General features: G+C 42.0%; 1 protein-coding gene across 3 annotated transcripts in view; it reads right to left on the reverse strand.

Moving 5' to 3' along the window:
- LOC127654997 (interleukin-1 receptor accessory protein-like 1-A) overlaps positions 1–25,973 on the reverse strand; it is a 191,281-nt gene that overhangs the window by 73,827 nt on the left and 91,481 nt on the right. For all 3 annotated transcript variants that reach the window (XM_052142589.1, XM_052142588.1, XM_052142586.1), the window contains exon 3: positions 218–503. In XM_052142589.1, coding sequence (XP_051998549.1) covers positions 218–503 — 286 coding nt within the window. The remainder of the gene's footprint in view (positions 1–217; positions 504–25,973) is intronic.

Consider the following 25,973-nt stretch of genomic DNA (forward strand, 5'->3'; position numbering starts at 1 on the left):
GCAGACACTAACACACATACACACAAACACAATTTTTTTTCTAAGCATGCCACTTTTCTTTGAAAGGCTTTGAAAGACAATCAAAAACATCAAAGAAGGAAGTTAAATATGTTACACAATCCAACTAATGTGTCAGAGGCAGCGAGAGTGTTTGTGCATGTGAGTGTTCATGCATACACATGTATTGCCTGTACATGTTTTTGTGTCCTTCTCTCACCTCAGAACGCAGGAATAAAGACCGCCATCCTGCAGCTCGGCTGGTCGAAACCAGATAGCATCTTCCTCTTTGCTCATGCGTACCCCGTCAAAGGAGATGGGTTCCTCAAAGTCACCATGACCCAGCCCAGAACTCCGGTACCACATAAGACTTAGTCCAATGCTCTGGGCCTGGCTGTAATTGGCTCTGATATAACCATAAAATAGAGCACACTTTATCCGCACTGGCTCTCCGTGTAAAACTCTGTATTTCAGATAGTCCACGGACCAATCAGTGCAACCATCCACTGCAGAGAGAAATGGAAAGAAAGATATATTAGTTTCATCACCTTTTATAAATTGGCAAAGTTTTTGGATTAAATGTCACCACTAGCAATTTAGCAAAATATCATATTAAATGTTTGATATAGGTTTCAAATAGTCACAGTCCGTTCACTGATCTTATAATGCATATTGCATACAAAACTGGAAAGCACATTCGCAATCTAGAAAACTCTAATCTGATTGGCTGACTTAACGCAACTTCCGAGAGTAAGATCACATAGGGCTTTTTATCAGTCTGCCTGAAAACAGAGTTGTGTTTAAAAGGTACCATGCTGATACAACAAGCACTTTTGTGAATTAAATTATCACTGGATATTTCCAGGTTAGTCTCAAAAAATATTTATAAATTATTTAACATTTGTTTGAGATACTTAAGAGCAAGTTAACTAGATATTCATGAGCAAAACTGAATATTCACCTTTGTTTTCTGAGTTAAATCTGTGAATATGAATGTCAGAATTACTTTGCTACCAAGTTGATACTATCATTAAAATCCCTTAAACTCGATGTCCAAAGCGGGGTGCTATATCTTGAGAAAAACATTAAATTCATATGAGGTATCATTTGAAAGCTAATAATCTGAAATTATATCAGAGATATTTATGTTACTTAAAATAACAAAATAAGGCTACAAAACATTTCCATTGAAAATTAGCACCCCCAGAGGTAATGGGGTTGAAATAGTTATATAAAAATAAGAGTCCTTTGCCTAGCATATAAATAGACAAGTCATATATCAAATGAAAGCTCTCAATCTCAGGAATTTAACTTTACAGTTAATATTGTTACCCTAATACCACAGTTCAAAATTTTTACAAAAGAATCTAAAGTGAAATATTATTTCTGTAAGTCATCAAATACAAATGTCCCAATTATGCTCCGATAACTTCTGCTGTAAGCCCCAAATAGCCAAAAAGTTATATCTGCTTTTACTTTAGGAAGTTCTCTAAAAAATAAGCCATTGTTGACTTGTCTGTGAGCTTGCTTGGCTGAATAATTCAGTGTTATATCTTAGATGTCCAGAACAAAATATGCCATCCAGAAAAGGAAAAGCATGCAAAACAAATCACCAGAAATATGTTTTTGACTACTGATGATAAAATGGGGAGGGGAGGATCCAGCTTTATAATGATACCTAGATTGAGCTTTTAGTCCACTCAGAGACCGAGATATTCAATAAAACAACAAGGGTGGTGCTTTAACTGAAAATTACACTGAATTAGCACATCTGTGGGGGCTAAAATGCACTAGAGCACCACCTACATTTCAGATCTGTATATTGTGATGGAATGTGATAGAGAATTTTGCTTTCTGCCACCTAGTTGCATAAAATTAGACTTTTCAATGTGAGGTTGAGTGAACAGAATCAGAATTTCATGTTTACAAAGTTAGAACAAATAAAAAAGTAAGATTATAGAAGATTAATCAGAAGATTATAAACACATACTATTTTATTGATGAATAATTGGAGTCTTTATTTATGTGTGCGGTTCTTATTATTCTTATCTGATTATTTTTTTGCAATTAGTCTACAGTAAGTGTGAATGGTGAGCTTTTAAATTTGAGTGTGAAAAACTGTGGACTGCAGCCCAAAAATGCACCAAAGTTTAAGGGTTTAAAAAGATGTAATGATACTAGACTTTCTGCAGAACCGCTAGTACAGAGTACACACTCATCACTGTTAGGCATACCTCGTCTTGTCCTCACTGTTACCCCTTGGTTGTCATTTTTGTCACTTTTGTATTCCGTAGTTTTCACTTTTGTCCCTTGTTTAGCTCCACAGTCTCCCTGTTAGCGTTCGTGTTCTCATTCATTGTTTTCACCTGCCCTCGTTAATTTGCCACTGGTTTCTGTTTATCCCCTTGTTATCTTGTTTGAGTTCTGTTTGTTCATTGGCTCCTGTCTTCCCATGTCCGTGTATTTAAACCCTGTCTGTTTGTTCAGTCGCGGTCTATCGTTGAATGTTGTTGGCCTGGTATGTGTTCCCTGCCCGTTTTCTCAGTCTTGTGTTTATTTCCCCATTGAGGGTTTTTCCTTTGTTCCCGTGTTTTCCGTGTACCTGCCTTGTTTGTTTCATTAATAAAGTTGAACTGCACTTGGATCCGCATCTCCTCGTCTGCCTTCGCTGCTCATTCACAACAGAACGATAGACCAAAACAATGGATCCAGCGGTTCTGCGAGCAAGCTGCCGTCTGCTCAGCCTTAGGCAGGGAAACCGTCCGGTGGAGGACCACATCCGTGATTTCCTCGTGATTGTGAGTGCCACCGAATTCCCTGACTCCGACCTGGTGGTGTTTTTTCAGGCCAACCTGAATTGTGCGCTCCAGGAGCGGTTACCACCGTCGACGCGCGGCTGGATGCTCCTCGAGTTCATTGAAGAGACTCTGCTGGTCTGCGCTTCACCGTTCACTGTGGGCGTCATCGAGGAGAACCCTGCCACTCCTCCCACAGTGGTAACCCTCCATTCGCCCGTGGTTCATCACTTCACGCCTGCCTTGGTCAGCGAGCCAGCGCGGCCCTCTTCATCTGCCCGGATGAGGGAGAGAAGACGGGCTTCCGCCTTCCGGCCCACGCCTGCCCCGGTCTTTGAGCCTGTGCCCACGCCTGCCCCGGTCTTCGAGCCTGTGCCCAAGCTTTCCACGGTGAGCGAGCCAGCGCCCACGCCTGTCACGGTGAGCGAGCCAGCGCCTACTCATGTCACTGTGAGCGAGCCTGCGCCTACGCATGTCACTGTGAGCGAGCCTGAGTCCTCGTCAGCCACGGTGAGTGAGCTTGAGCCCTCGACCGTCCCCGAGCCAGCGCCTGTAGCCTCAAACGTCAATGAGCCAGTGCCGATAGCCTCAAACGTCAATGAGCCAGTGCCTGTAGCCTCAGATATCCGTGTGCCAGCGCCTGTAGCCTCGACCGTCCCTGAGCCAGCGCCTGTAGCCTCGACCGTCCCTGAGCCAGCGCCTGTAGCCTCGACCGTCCCTGAGCCAGCGCCTGTAGCCTCGACTGTCCCTGAGCCAGCGTCTGTAGCCATGACCGTCCAAGCGCCAACGCCTCCCGAGCTTTCCAGAGCTCCGCCTCCCGAGCTTTCCAGAGCTCCGCCTCCTGAGCTTTCCAGAGCTCCGCCTTCCGAGCTTTCCAGAGCTCCGCCTTCCGAGCTTCCCAGAGCTCCGCCTTCCGAGCCTCCCGAGCTTTCCAGAGCTCCGCCTTCCGAGCTTTCCAGAGCTCCGCCTTCCGAGCTTTCCAGAGCTTCGCCTACCGAGTCTTCCAGGGCTCCTCTCGAGCTTCCCAGAGCTCCGCCTCTCGAGCTTCCCAGAGCTCTGCCTCCCGAGCCTCTCGAGCCTCCCAGGGCTCCACCCCTCAAGTCTCTCGAGCCACCCAGGGCTCCGCCTCCAGATTCTCTCGAGCCTCCTACGGCTCCGCCTCTCGAGCCTCCTATGGCTCCGCCTCCCGAGCCTCCTTCGGCTCCGCCTTCGGCTCCACCTTCAGAGCCTCCTACGGCTCTGCTCCCAGAGACTCCAGAGCCTTCTAGGGCTCCGCCTCTAGAGCATCCAATGGCTCCGCATCCAACGCCTCCTGGGCCTCCCAAGTCTTCTACGGCTCCGCCTCCGAAGTCCTCCTTGGCTCCGCCCCACGCGGCTCCGCCGGCCCCTATCCTGCGGCCACCACCCAGGTCCTCCAAGCCTACCCACATCACGTGGTCAACTCCCAGGCCTCCTGAACCTGTCCCTGCCCTGTGGCCAGCTCCCAGGCCTCCTGAACCTATTCTTGCCCTGTGGCCAGCTCCCAGACCTCCTGAACCTATCCTTGCCCTGTGGCCAGCTCCCAGACCACCTGAACCTGTCCTTGCCCTGTGGCCAGCTCCCAGGCCTCCTGAACTGGTCCCTGCCCTGTGGCCAGCTCCCAGGCCTCCTGAACCAGTCCCTGCCCTGTGGCCAGCTCCCAGGCCTCCTGAACCTACCCTTGCCCTGTGGCTAGCTCCCAGACCACCTGAACCTGTCCTTGCCCTTTGTGCCCCTCAGGACTTCCTGCCTGCCCTGTGTGCCCCCCTGGACTCCCTGCCTGCCCTCTGTGCCCCCTTGGACTTCCTGCCTGCCCTCTGTGCCCCCTTGGACTTCCTGCCTGCCCTTTGTGCCCCCCTGGACTTCCTGCCTGCCCTCTGTGCCCCCTTGGACCTCCTGCCTGCCCTCTGTGCCCCCTTGGACTTCCTGCCTGCCCATTGTGCCCCCCTGAACTTCCTGCCTGGCCTCTGTGCCCCCTTGGACTTCCTGCCTGCTCTCGTGCCCCCCCCTGGTCTGCCCGTCTGCTCCTGGTGTTTTTTTTTATTTGTTTCTTTTTCCGGATCGTCTGGAATCCGATCCTTGAGGGGGGGCTCTGTTAGGCATACCTCGTCTTGTTCTCACTGTTACCCCTTGGTTGTCATTTTTGTCACTTTTGTATTCCGTAGTTTTCACTTTTGTCCCTTGTTTAGCTCCACAGTCTCCCTGTTAGCGTTCGTGTTCTCATTCATTGTTTTCACCTGCCCTCGTTAATTTGCCACTGGTTTCTGTTTATCCCCCTGTTATCTTGTTTGAGTTCTGTTTGTTCATTGGTTCCTGTCTTCCCATGTCTGTGTATTTAAACCCTGTCTGTTTGTTCAGTCGCGGTCTATCGTTGAATGTTGTTAGCCTGGTATGTGTTCCCTGCCCGTTTTCTCAGTCTTGTGTTTATTTCCCCATTGAGGGTTTTTCCTTTGTTCCCGTGTTTTCCGCGTACCTGCCTTGTTTGTTTCATTAATAAAGTTGAACTGCACTTGGATCCGCATATCCTCATCTGCCTTCGCTGCTCATTCACAACAATCACACACATGCGCACCTCATTTCGGTACATCTGCTCACAGTTATGCTGATGTACACCTAAGCAGTCAAAAACACTTGAACATTTGGGTAATGCTTTAGATTACAGCCAGCAATTTACAGCGTAAATACACAGAATTTACAGCGTACCATTTTGTAATAATAGTGTACCTATAAATTTCATACGTGTAGGTATAAGGGAACAATATGCAAAGTTTGAGGAATGAAGGGGTAACAACCTGGAAAATTTTAAATAATTTATAATGTAAGCATTTTATAACTAAGGGGTAACTATTCTAATATTATATATTATATATATAGTATTAGAATAGTTACCAGGAGCAGGGAACTGTGCACCCTGAAGCTACGTTCATTGTTACCAGGGACTTTAACAAAGCCAATTTTAAAACAATCGCACCAAAATACCACCAACACATCAGCTTCAACACACGAGAGGACCGGGTTTTGGACCATTGCTATTCTCCTTTAAGGGATGGCTACAAATCCCTCCCCCGCCCACCATTTGGCAAATCAGACCACTCTTCCATTCTGCTTCTGCCCGCTTACAGGCCGAAACTGAAACAGGAAGCACCCACCCTCAGAATGATCCAGTGCTGGTCGGACCAATCAGACTCTATGCAACAAGACTGTTTTGATCACGTGGACTGGGAGATGTTCTGGTCCGTCTCTGATGATGACATCGAGGTTTACCCTGATAGCGTAACATGTTTCATCAGGAAGTGCATAGAGGACGTTGTTCCAACCAAAACAATATGGATCTACCCCAACCAGAAACCATGGGTTAACAGCGACGATCGCACGGCACTTAATGCGCAGACCTACACTTTTAATTCCGGGAATGTGGAGGAGCATATACAAGCCAGTTATGCCCTCCGTAACACTATCAGAGCAGCCAAATGCCAGTACAGGCACAAAATTGAAGGACAGTTCAACACCACCAAATGTAGAAGTATGTGGCAGGGAATTGACATCATCACAGACTACAAAGGGAATAAAAACTCTGTCGTGAACACCGCTGCCTCTCTCCCGGATGAGCTTAATACATTTTATGCTCATTTCGAGGAAAATAACACCGCCCTCACAGAGAGAGCACTCGCGGCCGATGCTACAGAGGTTAGTTCACTCTCCGTCTCTGTTGCGGATGTAACCCGATCCTTCCGACTGGTGAACATCCATAAAGCCGCGGGTCCAGACAGCATTCCAAGCTGCGTCATCAGAGCGTGCGCAAATCAAATGGCTGGTGTTTTTACGGACATTTTCAACCTGTCCCTCTCCTTGTCTGTAGTTCCCACATGCTTCAAAACGTCCACCATTGTGCCTGTACAAAAGCAATCAAAAATCACTTGTTTAAATGACTGGCATCCTGTTGCTCTGACCCCAATCATCAGCAAATGCTTTGAGAGGCTATTCAGAGATCACATCTGCTCTGTGCTGCCCACCTCACTGGACCCATTGCAGTTTGCCTACCGCAACAACAGCTCCACCGATGATGCCATTGCATCTACAATACACACTGCTCTCTTCCACCTGGAAAAAAGGTACACATATGTGATAATGCTGTTTGTAAACTACAGCTCAGCATTCAACACCATAGTGCCCTACAAACTTGATGTGAAACTCCGCACTCTGGACTTAAACAGCTTGCTGTGCAGCTGGATCCTGGACTTCCTGTCAGGCAGACGTCAGGTGGTTAGAATGAACAGCAACATTTCCTCATCACTGACCCTCAAAACTGGAGCCCCGCAGTGCTGTGTTCTCAGCCCACTCCTGTATTCCCTATACACACATGACTGTGTGGCAACACATAGCTCCAATGCTTTCATTAAGTTTGCTGACAATACGACGGTGGTAGGTCTGATCACTGACAATGATGAAACAGCCTACAGAGAGGAGGTGCACACTCTGACACACTGGTGTCAGGAACACAACCTCTCCCTCAAAGTCAGTAAGACCAAGGAGCTTGTAGTGGACTTCAGGAGGAAAGACAACAGAGAACACAGCCCAATCACCATTAATGGAGCACCGGTGGAGAGACTCAGCAGCTTGAAGTTCCTACGTGTCCACATCACTGAGGAACTCACATGGTCCATCCACACTGAGGCCGATGTGAAGAAGGCTCACCAGCGCCTCTTCTTCCTGAGACGGCTGAGGAAGTTTGGAATGAACCACCACATCCTCACATGGTTCTACACCAGCACTGTAGAGAGCATCCTGACTGGCTGCATCACCGCCTGGTATGGCAATAACACCGCCCACAACCGCAAAGCTCTGCAAAGGGTGGTGCGAACTGCCAGACACAGTTCACCTTCCCTCCCTCAAGGATTTTGCAATTTAGCAAGAACATACTATATAGGTATTATATATATGCCTAGGTATTTTTTAACCATGGGGTACATATTCTATTATTACAGGATACGTGATGGAAATTACTGAACAACATTGAAATTTCAATGTAGGCTACTCCCCTTATGAAAGTGTACTGGATACACAGTCCATCTCAGCTGCGAGTCACCACAGCAACTGGGTAATCTCTGTTTCTGGACACTGAAAACTCTTTCTACTAAAGCCACTTAAAGGAATAGTTTGCTAAAAAGCATGTATTTTAATTCACACACACACACACACACACACACACACATGTTGTGTTTCCATGTTTTATGGGGACTTTCCATAGACATAATGGTTTTTATACTGTACAAACTTTATATTCTATCCCCTAAACCTAACCCTACCCCTAAACCTAACCCTCACAGAAAACTTTCTGCATTTTTACATTTTCAAAAAACATAATTTAGTATGATTTATAAGCTGTTTTCCTCATGGGGACCGACAAAATGTCCCCACAAGGTCAAACATTTCGGGTTTTACTATCCTTATGGGGACATTTGGTCCCCACAAAGTGATAAATACACGCTCACACACACACACACACACACACACACATATATGTGTATATATATATATATATATATATATATATATATATATATATATATATATACAGTGCATCCGGAAAGTATTCACAGCGCTTCACTTTTTCCACATTTTGTTATGTTACAGCCTTATTCCAAAATAGATTAAATTCATTATTTTCCTCAAAATTCTACAAACAATACCCCATAATGACAACATGAGCTTATATGTGTAATGTGACTACATGTGGGTAAGCTAATATGGGTTTATATTTCTTTTCCCATGTGCTTTCATGTATAGGCACTGCCGTATTTCGTAGATAGGATTTAATTTTATTTATCTGTGTTGTTTTGTAACTGGTAACCTAATTTGATTAATTTTTATACTTTATTTTGGATTGTATAGGGAATTAACTGGTATTGTTTTTCAGTTTCAGTAAGTTTCAAGAAAGATACACCCATATTTTGTTTAATGTAATTAATTTTTATTAGAGCTTCTTCAAAACAGTAGTGAGTAAATTAAAGAATTAAGTGAATAAAGAATTTAACAAAAGATTCTCCTTCCGGCCCTCCACCGGGGGATGGAGTGGTCTTACCAGCTCCGGAGCTACTGTCTCGGTCTCTGGGTCGGTCACCTCAGGGGCGCCTGGGAGCCTTCTGGGTCCTCAAGGGGGTCCGTGAGACGATGGGCGTCCAACTTCCGCGGGGAGCTCGACGCTGGGGCTGAGAGCTGGGCCCACTCACTTGTTAGTTGAGGCGGAGCACCACTTTCTTTCTTCCTTGAAAGCCACAGGAGGACGCCCTCGGCGAGCAGACAGGGCATGGCCCCAGGCGGCAGGTTTGCGTCAGGGCAAGATGTGTGAAAATAGCCTTTGTCTGTTTCTTCACCACTGAGGACTGCTGGGCGAAGTCGTCAAGTGGCGTCGCCGAATGGACGGAACTGGGAGACGGGGGCGAGAAAGCGTGCTTTGCCTGCCTCCTGTACTGCCTGTCCTTCGTTGCGTTTCTGGACCACGGAGTGGCCATCGCCTGTTTGAGTGCAGTTCCTGCAGCACATCAAGAACAGGACTACCCAAGTGCAGATTTTGGAGTGCCCTGGCCCGGTGGACTTGCAGGAGGGGGCCATGGCGTGCAGGGGGGAGCCGTTCTACCACCGAGGGTAGCGAGAGTGGAGGAGCGAGGAAGCTGGGCTTGCTCAGCTCGTCATGCACGTCCAGGAAGGGATCCGGGGGGGCACGGCTGTGAGCGGCGCACATGCCCACGTAATCAATTAAGCCCGGGGAAGCATAGCGGACCTTCGTGCGTCAGGCTCAGACTGGGCGGGGACCCAAAAGGTGGCGGCCCAGGCGAGTTATCCGAATCCGACGCCGCTGTTACGCTCTCCGATGCAGCGGTGATGTCATCATCCAATGTCGGGGAGCTCGAGGGACCGGACGGTAGGCCGTTAAGCGGACCTGCCCTAATCCCGAGCTCGCGGGAAGCAGGCAAGCGTGCCGGGGAGGCGGGAGGTTTCGAGGGGATTTACCCGGCGAAAGCGCCCCTTTATTCTCGCCAGATCGTTCTTCATTGCCCGCGGCGCCTGCCTCAATCCCGTAGGAAGGAGGCGAGGCGTGGGGGCGGCTGAAATGGCTCTCTCTCACTACAAGAGAAAGCAGAGATCGCAACGCTGCCGCGATTATGTTCTCACACTGAAAACATAACCCATTGGAGAGAGTGTTCATCCCGAGCTCGGACGGAAACAAGCAAGCGTGCCGGGGAAGCGGGGGGTTTCGAGGAGGTTTACCCGGCGAAAACGGAGCCCGTCATTGTCCCCAGATCGTTTTCATCGCCCGCGGCGCCTGCCTCAATCCCGTAGGAAGGAGGCAAGGCACGGGGGGCGGCTGAAGCGTTTTTTTCTCACTACAAGAAAAAGCCTACGACCGCAATGCTGTCATGGTTATGTTCTCGCACTGAAAACATAGACCATTCATAAAAACGCTGCCTGCGTGTGATCGCAACCCAGGAATGCAAGGCAGTTTTTATGGCCGTCAGAGGTGGGGAGAATCAACGCATCCAGAAACTACACCGGGGCGGAAAATCATCTTTAAAAAGACGCGTCCTGAGAAGGACGTTCAACGCCGCTGTGTTTTTGCTCTTTTAGAGCGAAAATTACTCTTTTAGAATAACTCTTTCGAGTTGTCTGCGCTGTCGAAGCGCCCAGGGGCAAGAATGCACAGCCGTGCACGAATGAGAAAGCCGCTGTTGTGCGCTGTCAAATCCAACAGCATGCAGAGCGTCAGAGGATTAAAACAGGAACTTGGTGTGTAACTCGCAGCAGAGTTCATGCACGACCATCGGCTCCGAAGACATTTTCTGAATGAACTCCCGTATTTGCGCCGCTTAAATACCCGTATGTCCGGGGGCGGGACATGCAAATACTGGTTGCCAACTCTCATTGGCCTTTTTTCATAGTCCAGAGGTGAATATCGGTGCTCAAGAGAGACCCCTAGTGTCGCTTCTCTGACACAACGTGGAGAGCGCGACAGAAGGGGAACTCTAACTTTTTTCCCTAGATTTCAAGTTTTGTTGTTCAGTAATTTCCATCACGTATCCTGTAATAATAGAATATGTACCCCGTGGTTAAAAAAATTCCTAGGCCTATATATATATATATATATATATATATATATATATATATATATATATACAGTGAGGAAAATAAGTATTTGAACACCCTGCTATTTTGCAAGTTCTCCCACTTAGAAATCATGGAGGGGTCTAAAATTGTCATCGTAGGTGCATGTCCACTGTGAGAGACATAATCTAAAAAAAAAAATCCAGAAATCACAATGTATGATTTTTTAACTATTTATTTGTATGATACAGCTGCAAATAAGTATTTGAACACCTGAGAAAATCAATGTTAATATTTGGTACAGTAGCCTTTGTTTGCAATTACAGAGGTCAAACGTTTCCTGTAGTTTTTCACCAGGTTTGCACACACTGCAGGAGGGATATTGGCCCACTCCTCCACACAGTTCTTCTCTAGATCAGTCAGGTTTCTGGGCTGTCGCTGAGAAACACGGAGTTTGAGCTTCCTCCAAAGATTCTCTATTGGGTTTAGGTCTGGAGACTGGCTAGGCCACGCCAGAACCTTGATATGCTTCTTACAGAGCCACTCCTTGGTTATCCTGGCTGTGTGCTTCGGGTCATTGTCATGTTGGAAGACCAAGCCTCGACCCATCTTCAATGCTGTAACTGAGGGAAGGAGGTTGTTCCCCAAAATCTCGCAATACATGGCCCCGGTCATCCTCTCCTTAATACAGTGCAGTCGCCCTGTCCCATGTGCAGAAAAACACCCCTAAAGCATGATGCTACCACCCCCATGCTTCACAGTAGGGATGGTGTTCTTGGGATGGTACTCATCATTCTTCTTCCTCCAAACACGGTTAGTGGAATTATGACCAAAAAGTTCTATTTTGGTCTCATCTGACCACATGACTTTCTCCCATGACTCCTCTGGATCATCGAAATGGTCATTGGCAAACTTAAGACGGGCCTTGACATGTGCTGGTTTAAGCAGGGGAACCTTCCGTGCCATGCATGATTTCAAACCATGACGTCTTAGTGTATTACCAACAGTAACCTTGGAAACGGTGGTCACAGCTCTTTTCAGGTCATTGACCAGCTCCTCCCGTGTAGTTCTGGGCTGATTTCTCACCTTTCTTAGGATCATTGAGACCCCACGAGGTGAGATCTTGCATGGGGCCCCAGTCCGAGGGAGATTGACAGTCATGTTTAGCTTCTTCCATTTTCTAATGATTGCTCCAACAGTGGACCTTTTTTCACCAAGCTGCTTGGCAATTTCCCTGTAGCCCTTTCCAGCCTTGTGGAGGTGTACAATTTTGTCTCTAGTGTCTTTGGACAGCTCTTTGGTCTTGGCCATGTTAGTAGTTGGATTCTTACTGATTGTATGGGGTGGACAGGTGTCTTTATGCAGCTAACGACCTCAAACAGGTGCATCTAATTTAGGATAATAAATGGAGTGGAGGTGGACATTTTAAAGGCAGACTAACAGGTCTTTGAGTGTCAGAATTCTAGCTGATAGACAGGTGTTCAAATACTTATTTGCAGCTGTATCATACAAATAAATAGTTAAAAATTCATACATTGTGATTTCTGGATTTTTTTTTTAGATTATGTCTCTCACAGTGGACATGAACCTACGATGACAATTTCAGACCCCTCCATGATTTCCAAGTGGGAGAACTTGCAAAATAGCAGGGTGTTCAAATACTTATTTTCCTCACTGTATATATATATATATATATATATATACAGTATCTCACAAAAGTGAGTACACCCCTCACATTTTTGTAAACATTTGATTATGTCTTTTCATGTGGCAACACTGAAGAAATGACACTTTGCTACAATGTAATGCAATGTAACACAGCCATTCATTTCTTAACCGCTGGCAACAAAAGTGAGTACACCCCCTAAGTGAAAATGTCCAAATTGGGCCCAAAGTGTCAATATTTTGTGTGGCCACCATTATTTTCTAGCATTGCTTTATCCCTCTTGGGCAAGGAGTTCACCAGAGCTTCACAGGTTGCCACTGGAGTCCTCTTCCACTCCTCCATGACGACATCACGGATCTGGTGGATGTTAGAGACCTGCTCCACAGATGCTCAATAGGGTTTAGGTCTGTAGACATGTTTGGTTAGTCCATCACCTTCACCCTCAGCTTCTTTAGCAAGGCAGTGGTCGTCTTGGAGGTGTGTTTGGGGTAGCTATAATGCTGGAATACTGCCCTGCGGCCCAGTCTCTGAAGGGAGGGGATCATGCTCTGGTTCAGTATGAAACAGTACATGTTGGCATTCATGGTTCCCTCAATGAACTGTAGCTCCCCATTGCCGGCAGCACTCATGCAGCCCCAGACCATGACACTCCCAACACCATGCTTGACTGTAGGCAAGACACACTTGTCTTTGTACTCCTCACCTGGTTTCCACCACACACGCTTGACACCATCTGAACCAAATAGGTTTATCTTGGTCTCATTAGACCACAGGACATGGTTCCAGTAATCCATTTCCTTAGTCTGCTTGTCTTCAGCAAACTGTTTGCGGGCTTTCTTGTGCATCATCTTTAGAAGAGGCTTCCTTCTGAGACAACAGCCATGCAGACCAATTTGATGCAGTGTGCGGCGTATGGTCTGAGCACTGACAGGCTGACCACCCACCCCTTCAACCTCTGCAGCAATGCTGGCAGCACTCATGCGTCTATTTCCCAAAGACAACCTCTGGATATGACGCTGAGCATGTGCAAACTTCTTTGGTCGACCATGGTGAGGCCTGTTCTGAGTGGAACCTATCCTGTTAAACCGCTGTATGGTCTTGGCCACCGTGCTGCAGCTCAGTGTCAGGATCTTGGCAATCTTCTTATAGACTAGGCCATCTTAATGTAGAGCAACAATTCTTTTTTCAGATCCTCAGAGAGTTCTTTGCCATGAGGTGCCATGTTGAATTTCCAGTGACCAGTACGAGGGAGTGTGAGAGCGATGACACCAAATTTAACACACCTGCTCCCCATTCACACCTGAGACCTTGTAACACTAATGAGTCAAATGACACTGGGGAGGGAAAATGGCTAATTGGGCCCAAGGGGGTGTACTCACTTTTGGTGCCAGCAGTTTAGACATTAATGGCTGGGTTGAGTTATTTTGAGGGGACAGCAAATGTACTTTGTTATACAAGCTGTACACTCACTACTTTACATTGTAGCAAAGTGTCATTTCTTCAGTGTTGTCACATGAAAAGGTATAATCAAATATTTACAAAAATATGAGGGGTGTACTCACTTTTGTGAGATACTGTATATAATATAATACATATGTATTATTACAAAAGGTACGCAATGTATGTTCTAGGCAAATTGCTCGCAAACATAAGATTGTTGTTTAGCATAGTAGGTCATACATACCACATAATATATAATATTAGAATAGTTACCCCTTAGTTATAAAATAATTATAGTATAAATAATTTGTAATTTTACATGTTGTTACCCCCGAATTCCCCAAACTTTGCATATTGTTCCTTATACCTACACGTAAGTAATTTATAGGTACACTATTATTACATAAAGGTACGCTGTAAATTCGGTGTACTTACGCTGTAAATTGCGGGCTGTAATCTAAAGCGTTACCAAATTTTTTTCAAAAAACAGTCAGTTTGCAGCGGGACAAAAAAGCTAATTACTGACTGTTTACCTGTCAATAATAATTACTTAAGAACATGAAAACTTTCAAATGAGTTAATAATAATTTTTGCTGTGTTATTGCAATTGGTATTGAGAATCGAGAAATGTATCTAGTATTGGTAAAGACTACTTACACTTTAGCCCTATTTCCGAAAAGGTGATTTGGATTAGACATAAATTCTCATTTCATTATTTTTAAGGTGATTTCAGTACTGTTCACTGTTCTGCCATTAGTGGAGTAAAAATCGTATGTAGTGTACAAGACCATTAGTCAATGGTTTGGCTGTGCTAGACTAGGTTTTGAATTAGACAAAGGGGTAAATTATAACAGAATTTTCATTTTTGGGTGAACTATACATTTAACTATCCCAAATGATTTAATCCATGAACACTTTCTACATCAGATCAAGGAGGTTCAATTAATAATCATTAATTTACCCCAGTGTAGCATAAAGCTTTAGATACAAACACACACATATGTCGCTGTGATAAAAGGCAAATTCTGTTCCATTGAAATGTAGATTTTTTTTTTTTTTGCACAGAACATTTAATAATTATTGAGATGTTAAACATGAGTCATAGCTCATTGTAAGCTTAGTTGATATAGAGAAGTTAACCCCTGCAATTAATTATACACTAACTAATTACATTTCATTGTTGTAATTAACTGCTGTGTTTTATAATGTTTGCATATTCGTGAACATGTGTGTGCGTGTTGGAGATTGTTATGCGCGTGTGTGTGTGCTCAGGAGATGACATAAGCTTGTAATAGAAGCACTTAATTGCTTTCTGAAACTCTGGGGATGAAGAATATTAAGCTATTAAAATTCCCTTGACTGTCAAATGATCTACAGCACTGTACTGTTTATATTTAAGCTATAACAAGCAAACCCTAAATGGGCCTTCTAAATTAAACAATGTGATTTAGCAAAGTGCCCCTAACAAATCAACATTTTATTTATGTTTATTAATTAATTTGAGGTGGCATTTGTGGCCTTTAATTGATAGTGAAAGCCAATTAAAGAAATAGTTCACCTCAAATGAAAATCATTTACTGACCCTCAGAAGCAAAGATTATCAGAGAGAAACAACTTTTGGTCTATTCCCCAAACAAAGCTATCATACAGCGTCAGCATACTTGGAATAGAGCACATGAGTCATATGGACTATATTTATGATACTTTTATGTTTTTTATTTTTGGAGCTTGACAGTATAAAACACCATAGGCACATTTTACAACTTATATCAATGTTAAATTAGCGATCTGGAAAGATTTCACCGTGACGACATCTGACCAGCTTAAATACGAGACAAATCGTGTCATATTTAATCATATCGATTCGATACGGGACACATCATTTTATCTTAAAATACGGGAAGATCCCGTATTTTATGGGATGGGTGGCAACACTACAGTCACGAATGCCGGTGAAGGCGCCTCCTCAATCGTCCACCAGAGATCTGACTCACCCGAGTATTGAATTTAAAGACTACATTTCCCATAAGCCTGCATACTTGGTCCGATTACACCACAGCTGTTCCATATCATCATCACTCTATTTAAACCATGCCTGTTTATTCATTCAATGCGAAGTCTTGTTTACCCCGGCGTTATTATTATTACTACTACTGATCTTCTGTGTATTGACCTTGCCCTGTATTCTCGACTACGTTTGTCTGCCGCCTGCCCTTGTTGTGTTAACGCCTGTCTCTCTGATTCTGCTGTTTGCTGCCTGCCCTGATCTTCTGCCTGTCTGACCACGAATACTGTTACCTCTGATATCCCTGTTTGTTCATTCTTCGATCCTCACTGTATTAACTGGAGTCTGTTTTTCTAAATAAACTGCATATGGATCCCAACCAGCCTGAGTCTGCGTTACACCTACAACTGAAACGTAAGTGAGACTCAACTAACTATTGAGATTGGTGTTAGCATTTTGCTAAGCTAATCATTCACATTTACGCATTTGGCAGACGCTTTTATCTGCCAACTTACAGAGCCCTTATTACAGTGACAATCCCCCCGGAGCAACCTGGAATTAAGTGCCTTGCTCAAGGACACAATGGTGGTGGCCGTGGGGTTCGAACCAGTGTCCTTCTGATTACCAGTTATGTGCTTAGACCACTACACCACCACCACTCCACATAGCTAATGACACATAGTCTATGACGCAGTAAAACACACAGTACACACAATTATGAGTGAAATAGTTCTTTATTAATTAGACTGGACAGTTTGTAATCAATACCTTTTGCTATTATATTAAATACAACATTTTTATTAATATTTATTTTGAATTGTATACCATCTTGAGTGATATATTCACTAAGCTTGGCACGATGCATTCTGTAATTAACAATGTCTTAAAAATATGGTACTCATGGTGCAAGATACTGAAAAAGCACCAAGATGTATTGCAGTTGTCAAAGGCGTACATCTAGCACCAGGATAGACCAACAACTTAATAATAGTGCAGACGGATGAAAGAACACATCCTGTGAGAACAGCCCCATTTGATTTGGCCAAAAAAGGAAACTATTAACTACTTGCCTACTTTTTGGAACAATCTTGACATCAGGGGTGGTCAAGCTACAGTCTATATCTGTCTGTTGAAGTATTCATAACATGTGTAATTGAATAGTTGAAGGACGTCTGCTGAGGAAATTTTAAATACTTTCTGCATCTCACCTCTGTCTTTTGGATCATGAGCACAACGGCAAGTTCAGTTGTGATCAGATTAATGTGTATACAATCACATTATCTACTATAGGTCTGTTAGTCTGACTTCACAAAAATTGTTGGACTAAATCATTTACATGACATTTTAAAAAGACAAATTGTTGTTTTATTCTGACTGAAATCAACTTTTAAAATACATGTAAATGGACTGCATGATGCCTTAAAATGCTGTCTAGGTAGGCAGCTCACTAGGTTTTTAAAAAGAGTTTGTGTCTTAGATTACATTTGCGAGCTTGACAGTATAAAACACCATCCACTTACCATCCACTCAAACATTTTTCCTAACATCCTTTGTGTTTCAACAAAGAAAATAAGACAGGGTTAGAACAAAATTCATTTTTGCTTAATTGTCATTCTCATTACAGTAATTACTCATGTCTGTATGTTTCACTTTTTTTAGCTTGCTTTAATTCCCATTCTCACAGGTGATTCTCATTAGATTCGCATTACTTTACTACACTAATGAAAATCATCAGGTCTGGACACAATAATATTTTTCCCACTTAAAATCAACATTGCACTTTAAAACAAGTAAATCCAGTACAGTATTACCATGATGCATACTTACAACTTCAGCTTACAAATATGCTTTGTGATATAAATTTGTTTATTGTTTATTTTATTTAAACTAAAGTATGTGAAAAGCTTTCTGAGATGCCTTTCCTAAATTATGACTCTATTCCAGCTCATCACTGAACACAACCCTCTCTGTTCCTGCGTGACTGCATTGCCCTTGACCAAATTTACAAATGGCTAAATATGTCACTGTAATAACTTCTCAATTGTTTTCCAATTAAATGAAAACCCATTACAGAACATTTTCTCCCCACTGTGGAGGACAGCACATTCACTCATTATTTCGTTTTCTGCTAAAAGGTATAGGAAATAAATGGCATAAACTGTACAAAAATGCTTAGTGACATATTGTTCATGTAAAATATGCAACCCTCAAGAAGTTTCTGTTAACATTATACCAAAGTGGGACAGCCATCACTTATGAAAATGCTGAGGCAATAGAGGGTAGTTTGTTGAATCTTAATACGATTTAGTGAATAAAAAAGGTTTCATGACACATGCAAGATGGCATAATTTCCAGCACTATATGCCAAATCAATTACATGTAATGTGACAATTACATCACCCCTCTCTCCAAACCTATCTCTCCCTGTTTTCTTGCTGTTTTGTCTTGCATCTGTCTTGCATCATTGTGCTGTAACAGTACTATCTGAAATGACTCCAGTAAACTCTGTTAACCTCTTCAGGTGTCAGCACACCCTGCTCTACATCAGTCCTTGTGTTGTAGTTCTGCTGCTGTCCATGGTGCTGAAGTCCAGCTGCTTCGTTTAATAACCCTTTGATGCACTAATAAATCTTATAAAAACAACAATAATAATACCTCTTTGTTCTTAAAAACAAGAATATAATCATTCCCAATCTTCTTTTATTTATTTATTTTTTTAATTCTGTATTTTGAGAAAGTGGCTCCATGCATTTAGACTGATGTAAGCCAATGGCAATTTGTAGGTAAGCATGTGTAAAGAATGTGCCCTTTTAAAACCATTAACCTACATCAAATGTTGTGACCTTAATAATATAGCATACTATCATAAATCCTGATCCCACCCTGTGCAGAAAGTATAACAGACTATGTCAATATCTGAGGTGTTTGAATGACTGAAGAAAGGCTGCAGGTGTGTTCAACCAACCTATCATCACCACCTAATCAACAAATCTACAAATTGTTTACTTCTAGATTACTATGGATATATAGCTGGAATACGAGAAGGGATTTTAACACTGAAAAAATTACACACATCAGCTTGTAGTGAACATCATGGATCAGATGGTTAAATCAAGGGGGCTACGACTCATCACACTAATAACACAATCAAAGAGAGTTGAGGCAATTACACAATCTGTCATATTAAACCTGAACACAGTCACCCAATACACTCCAGGGGTACAAGCCGATAAGGTCTGTGGCTCTCAAATGCGAACATGCAAACACATGGTTAGCTTTGGTTGACTGCACATTATGCAACCATTTCCAGATGTATGAGGGCTGCAAAATGTAGAGACAAGCCTCTGACAATGTAGAGATATGTAGAGACAAGCTCTAATATCAGGTACGATTTACACGGCATCCCACTGCTACATAGGAAACTCTGACCTTTTTATGTAAGCAAGAGGAAAAAAGTGTGAGAAAGGAAGCAGAGAGAAAGATGTTTCATCTACAGTATATCTCCAGCAAAGACCTATATTTCTTTGACCAAGCGATGCTAACAAGATAAGATTCCCTGAGGTATTCCGGTTAACAGATAAAAGAAACAAACTGGAATCAAGCTGGAATCAACTGCATTATTTTCTCCCTTCCACCTTCTCTCTGAACACTCGTATCACTTGCACACCTGAATCCTGTCTCTCTCTCCTACATTCATTTCATAAATGTATCCCATCATCCCCAGCTTCTCTGCATGTACAAGCTTCTTTCCCTCTGCATTCCCCATTCTCTTTTCATTCTCTCATCTACCCCCACCCCATCTATCTATCCTGTTTTTCACTGCTAAATGAATGATAATGAGGTCGGTTGTCTCTGGGGTGAGGTCCCTTATGTAAGCCTATAAAACATTCACATGTTCTCAATCCTGCACAACCTACTGCACTAAAATAGTCAGAGGAAAAACAGGAGGTTGAGAAAAATAACAAGAAGTTGATTGGAAACGGTCTCTCTCTGCTCTCCATCCATCCCATTGTGCAAGATAACACATCCAGCTTACAAATCTTTAAGATTTTGGAAACACTTCATGCAAATTGTGGCTATATCCCCGACCCCCCCACACACACACACACATATATGTTGGGTTTCCATGTCTTATGGGGGCTTTCTATAGACAATGTTTTTTTAATACTGTACAAACTTTATATTCTATACCCTAACCCTAACCCTACCCCTAAACCTAACTCTCACAGAAATATCTTAATCAAAAAACATAATTAAGTATGATCTACAAGCTGTTTTCCTCATGGGGACTGACAAAATGTCCCCACAACGTGAACAATTTCGGGTTTAACTATCCTTATGGGGTATTTATGTATTTATAGATTCTATTCCCTAACCCTCACAAAAAACGTTATGCATTTTTACATAAAAAACCCCCATTGTTTAGTATGTTTTCTAAGCGATTTTCACACTAGAAATGTCTGCATAAACCACATTTATAGCATAATACCCTTGTAATTACCATTTTGTAACCTTAAAAAAAAATCCTCGTAAACCGCCTGTACCTGAGCACTTTCATTTCTCTGAAGCCCTGTGTAACAGTGTATGTTCACACTGTTGCTGATTGTGACCCAGTCCCCCCCTAGCCATATTAGTCCCCCCCAGCCAACTCGCCATTTTGTGTCTTGTTTATTTCAAGCATCGATCACATTAATCAGCTGATCATGTCCATCAATACAATTAGACAAACTTTCCAAAAACTTTCCATAGTTAGCCAACTATGGTTGCAAGTTCCATCATTAGTAAAACAATTTGGTGTTTCACATAACCATAGTTCCAATGAACATTCACAAACAGAATCCCAAAGTTGTGTGGTTCGAAATACAGCTCTTACCTGTGGTTAGAAGCATAGTTTCTAGTTTGCTGTATGGACATAATTAGACTTCACTGAGGCTTCTATATATTTTATTCCATATATAACTTTCATTCTATCAACACTTTGACCACGTTTACATGCATTTACGAAAACGGCTTATTTTGCAAAAAGTGGTGTTCTGAAACGTTACATAAACACTAGCCTTGGGATCGATGCCTTTTTCATGCATTGATAATCAGAAGAGTTTCCCAATGATTATCGATATAGATCAGGATGTTTTCATATATAAATAGGGCTGGTCATTGCACAATAGTATTTGTCTCTTCAGGCATATTTCTCAACACAATTTAATAAAGTGTGAGTGGCGGATGACCTGGCACTTCTAAAATTCAAAACAATTATTTATTTTCTACAAAAGATATGCAAACACTGCCAACGCTCGTTGTCTACATTCTGAAGTGCCACAGAGTGTAACTCGCATATATTTCCATTAAATTAGACCCAAATCGTTATCAATGGACAAAGATGATTTACTCTAGCCATTAATGGATGACGTATTGTTTACATCTTTCATATAGCCAACAAAATTATTTTCAGTTACAAGTATGTTGGACAGCTTGAATGAAAGAGATTATTTCTCTACATAGAGAGAAATTGCATAATAAACATTGCCATTTCTAATCATTCAGTTTGCGCTGTTAAACCAGTTTCACTTACCTGCAAACTCATCAACGTCACTTGTGTGTTTGTGTGTGAGATTGTGAACATGACTGGCTTCAGTAAATGGTATTACGCTATTACGCGAGACTGTTAAACAGGCTAACTGAGTGTATTGGAAAGCACACAAATTGGGCTTCTAATTTAAATGTCGGCTAATTTTATCTATGCCTTAAAAATATATAGATAAAATAACGTGCCTATCAATAATCTATATTTTATGACATCCCTAATAAACACGAATGCAACCGTTTAAGGGATTAAAGGCTGCTAAGAGAAAGCACTTTATTACACACAGTTCTGACGGAAAACGTGTCTTTTGTGTTTACGTTAATGCATAAGTGAAGTTTGTATATGTTTTTGGAGAGTGCGCATGTGCTCAAGTACTTCGGGAAAACTCTGAAGTCTGATGTAGAAGGAAACCTCACTATTGCAGTGCAATCATCTGTCACATTTACATCATGCACTTCGCTTTCGTGTCTTCAGAAGCTTTTGTGCACTAAACAGCTTTCTGGTGTGTGTGTAAATTAGTTTTTATAATTCAATATTCACAGAAGTTATTACTCCACCCCCTGCGTAATATCATTAAGGACAGCTCTGTGCAACATAGTTACTACGGTTTTGGGAAACAGTCATGACTAGCTAATTCATTTCTCCAACAATAAATTGTACTATGGTGATTAAGCAGTCACGTACCTCGTTGTACTGGAAACACACCCCAGAGTGGTTAGTTTTAAGTCTACCATTCAATAATTCTCTTAGCTTCCTTTCCAATGCATGGATGCAGGCTGCACATAACACCCTCCTCCATCCCCAGCTCCACTTCTTTAATTGATTCACTGATTTCCCCGTTCTGTTCATGCATGACTGCATGGACAGATGGGGAGTTTGCTCAGAACAGAACCATACCGCCAACAAAAACAAATTGCTTCAATTGTCAAGTCAATAAAAGTATTAATTTGACAGAAGTGGCCATGACTTAAAGAACTGCTTTAAAAGCCTGTGGTCACATACTTATGGCTGAATCTGATATTAAGTATTGTTGATATTAAGTACAACAGTACTCTTGCTCTTTTAAATTTGCTTATATGTCTCAGAGGAAAGAAAATGGTACTTGTTAAATCATTTCAAGGAGTCTGTAAGGGCAGGCAAAGTGCCACTTTGAAACCGTGAAAACATTTTTAGAGAGGATGAATTATGGCACTGGCCTTGAGACAGATATTAAATTTCTAGTCCAGTTGAGTTTTCGCTCATCTGGAGAGTCATTAGTAAAAATGGAATTTACACAATAAAATGCTTTGTTTATTAATATGAAATTGAATACAAAAAGATTAGCTTTCCCCTCACTGTGTGCTTGCTCTAAGAGGTTTTTATTTGTTTGTGTGTGTCCCCTAAGTAAGGAACACTTGACAGTTTGAAGCTCCAACTGTCTTGAGAAATCCCATGTTTATGTGTATGGATATGTGGGTTAATCACACAAACCTTATGAGGTTAACACACGCTTTTAGTTGTTGGTAAAAGGTTGTTTGGCTTCTTTTGCTGTGAGGTGTGTTCAGTGGAAAGACTGATAGGCTTTGTGTTCAGTGATCCGACCACTGAGGAGTGTCACTGGCCAAGATTACCTCTAATCCACCATGATCCAATGCCTTAACACACACACCAACAACAATAACCTCTCTCTACATATCCTCTCTACCAGTGTTGGGTAAATTACTCTAAAAAAGTAATTAATACTTTTAATTATACTTTTAATACTGTACTAATTACTCTGACTGAAAAGTAATTGTATTACTTATTACTATATTACTTTCTAAAACCCAAATCAAACTTGACCAGATGAAAAATATAAGGATAGACATGAAATTGTTCTTTTAAAAAAAAATACAAAATGTATCTCAAAATGTATGAACCATACAAAATCCAAAATGGCTGCCTGTATGTAGCATGTGTGTTTGTGTTGTCGATTCCTGTTTTTCTTTTTAAAGTGTTAGTTTTAAAAGGATATCAAAGACTGTTTTTAAGACCTACGTTGGATTTCTATCTGCATTTTCAAATTGATCACTAATCCATTGCCAAAATGAGGGCATCTACACTCGTTTACCTGCTTGGCTGTTTGATACTGTGGATTCCTATGGACGGCATGCTTAATGCTAATGCTAATGAGGAGAGAAATACACCTGTGTCACTTTTGTGGATTATTCCGAGTGCTGTGACTTCCCTGGAGCCGGTCGGTGGAGATCCTATCATGAGGCCTTGGGTGTTTGAGAAGTACCTTGTTGGACGGGCGTCTTCTATTCTGAGGGATGAACCGAGAGGTCTGCGATGTCTGTGGGCCCGTGGAAATGGAAAGCTGTCTCCCTATGCGACGTCCATCTGTAGGGACAGCTCGACAGCCGGCTCAGCACGGAGAAGCTGGTTGGTTTTTCTTCTGCTCTTAATATCGGGCAACATCCATCCTAATCCAGGCCCAGAACTTGCGCAGCTTCAAACTCCTGCTGAGTTCAAGTCTAGTAATGGTTTGCGTTTTTTTCACCTTAATGTACGCAGTCTGGTAAACAAAATAGACTTAATAAGAATATGGGCTGATTCAACGAATTCTGACATTATTGTTCTATCGGAGACATGGTTAAATAAGTCAATTCCCAACACCATGATCTATATCGAGGGATATGATGTTTTTAGATCGGACCGCACAAAAAACGGTGGTGGAGTTGCAGTATATATTAAGTCTAAGCTAAACTGCACTTGTATACTATCCATTAGCAAACCAAACTGTTTTGAACGTTTGGCAATTAAATTACTTTTTTTAAATGGTCCAGATATCATCGTTGTTGGATGTTATCGTCCCCCTTTGGCTTCAAGTGAAGCTATTACTTCACTTACGGACCTTCTTCATAACTGGACTGAATCAGAGCTGATTTTACTCGGTGATTTAAACTGGGATTGGTTATCACAAAAGTCTGATCCATTCAAGAGTATTTGTGACTCTCTTTGTTTGGATCAATTGATAAATTTACCCACCCGATTAAATCATAAAGATCTGGTTAAATCTACACTACTTGATGTTATTTTAACTAATGCTCCTCATAGATTCTCTGCAGTTGGAGTTTTTGTAATGATGTTAGTGATCACTGTCCAATAGTATGTGTAAGAAATTGCAGGATTCCAAAGAGTAAACCACGCTTTATTTTGAAACGACAATTTAAACATTTTAACGATCAAGCCTTTTTGCAAGATATTTATAACAGTGATTTATATGTTGTTTCACAGATACCCGATGTCGATATAGCATGGGAGTATTTTAAATGTACTTTTTGACTATATGTGACAAACATGCACCTTTTAAAAGGTTTAGAGTAAGAAGTAGAGATAATCCCTGGTTTAATGAGTCAATATCTTTACTTATAAAAAAAGAGATGAGGCATGGGCTAAAGCAAAGAAAACAAATAATAATATGGACTGGGTAAATTATAGGACAATAAGAAATAATTGTACAAAATTGGTAAAAAAATCTAAATGTAATTATTACATAAAAATGATGAATGAAAATTTGAACAATCCGACTAATTTCTGGAAGTTGACTAAATCTGTTTGTGGTAAAAAAAACCTCCACCAGTCTGCCGGATTGTTTGAAATTAAATGAGAGTGTAATCCAGGACAAAGAAAATATTGTAAAAGCCTTTAATAGCCATTTTATCTCTGCTGATTTAATATCAGATTTTGGTAATTTAAAGGAACATAACATAGAAGGCAATGTGGAAAACGTTTCATGTCATTCCCAGCGGTTCACTCTTACTCCTATTTTAGCTACACAAGTTTATAAAGCCTTATCAAACTTGGATTGCAAAAAATCAGCGGGTCTGATAAAATAGAGCCTTATTTTTTAAAAATTTCTGCAGATCTTATAACAGAGCCCATCACTTCTATTTTAAATTTAAGTTTAAATTCTAATGTTATTCCCGTGCATGGAAATCAGCTATGATTTTACCTTTGTTAAAGGTGGTGATCCATCAGAGATGAATAACTATCGTCCAATTTCAAGGTTGTCGGTGATGGCAAAAGTATTTGAATCTTTTGTAAATGATCAAGTAAAACAGTTTTTAACTGAAAATAAAATTTTGAATGAATTCCAATCAGGCTTTAGATCAGGTCACAGTACTATAACAGCAGCCATGCTGGTTACAAATGATATTATTGAATGTTTGGATAGTAAACAGCATTGTGCAGCCTTATTTGTAGATCTCTCCAAAGCATTTGATTCTGTAGATCATAAACTTTTGTTGCAGAGACTTAGTTGTGTGGGTTTTAGTGAAACAGCTCTAAATTGGTTTAAAAACTACTTATCAGAAAGAACTCAGTGTGTCTCAGTTGAAAATTTTA

This window comes from Xyrauchen texanus, chromosome 14, assembly GCF_025860055.1.
Source record: "Xyrauchen texanus isolate HMW12.3.18 chromosome 14, RBS_HiC_50CHRs, whole genome shotgun sequence".
NCBI lineage: Eukaryota > Metazoa > Chordata > Actinopteri > Cypriniformes > Catostomidae > Xyrauchen > Xyrauchen texanus.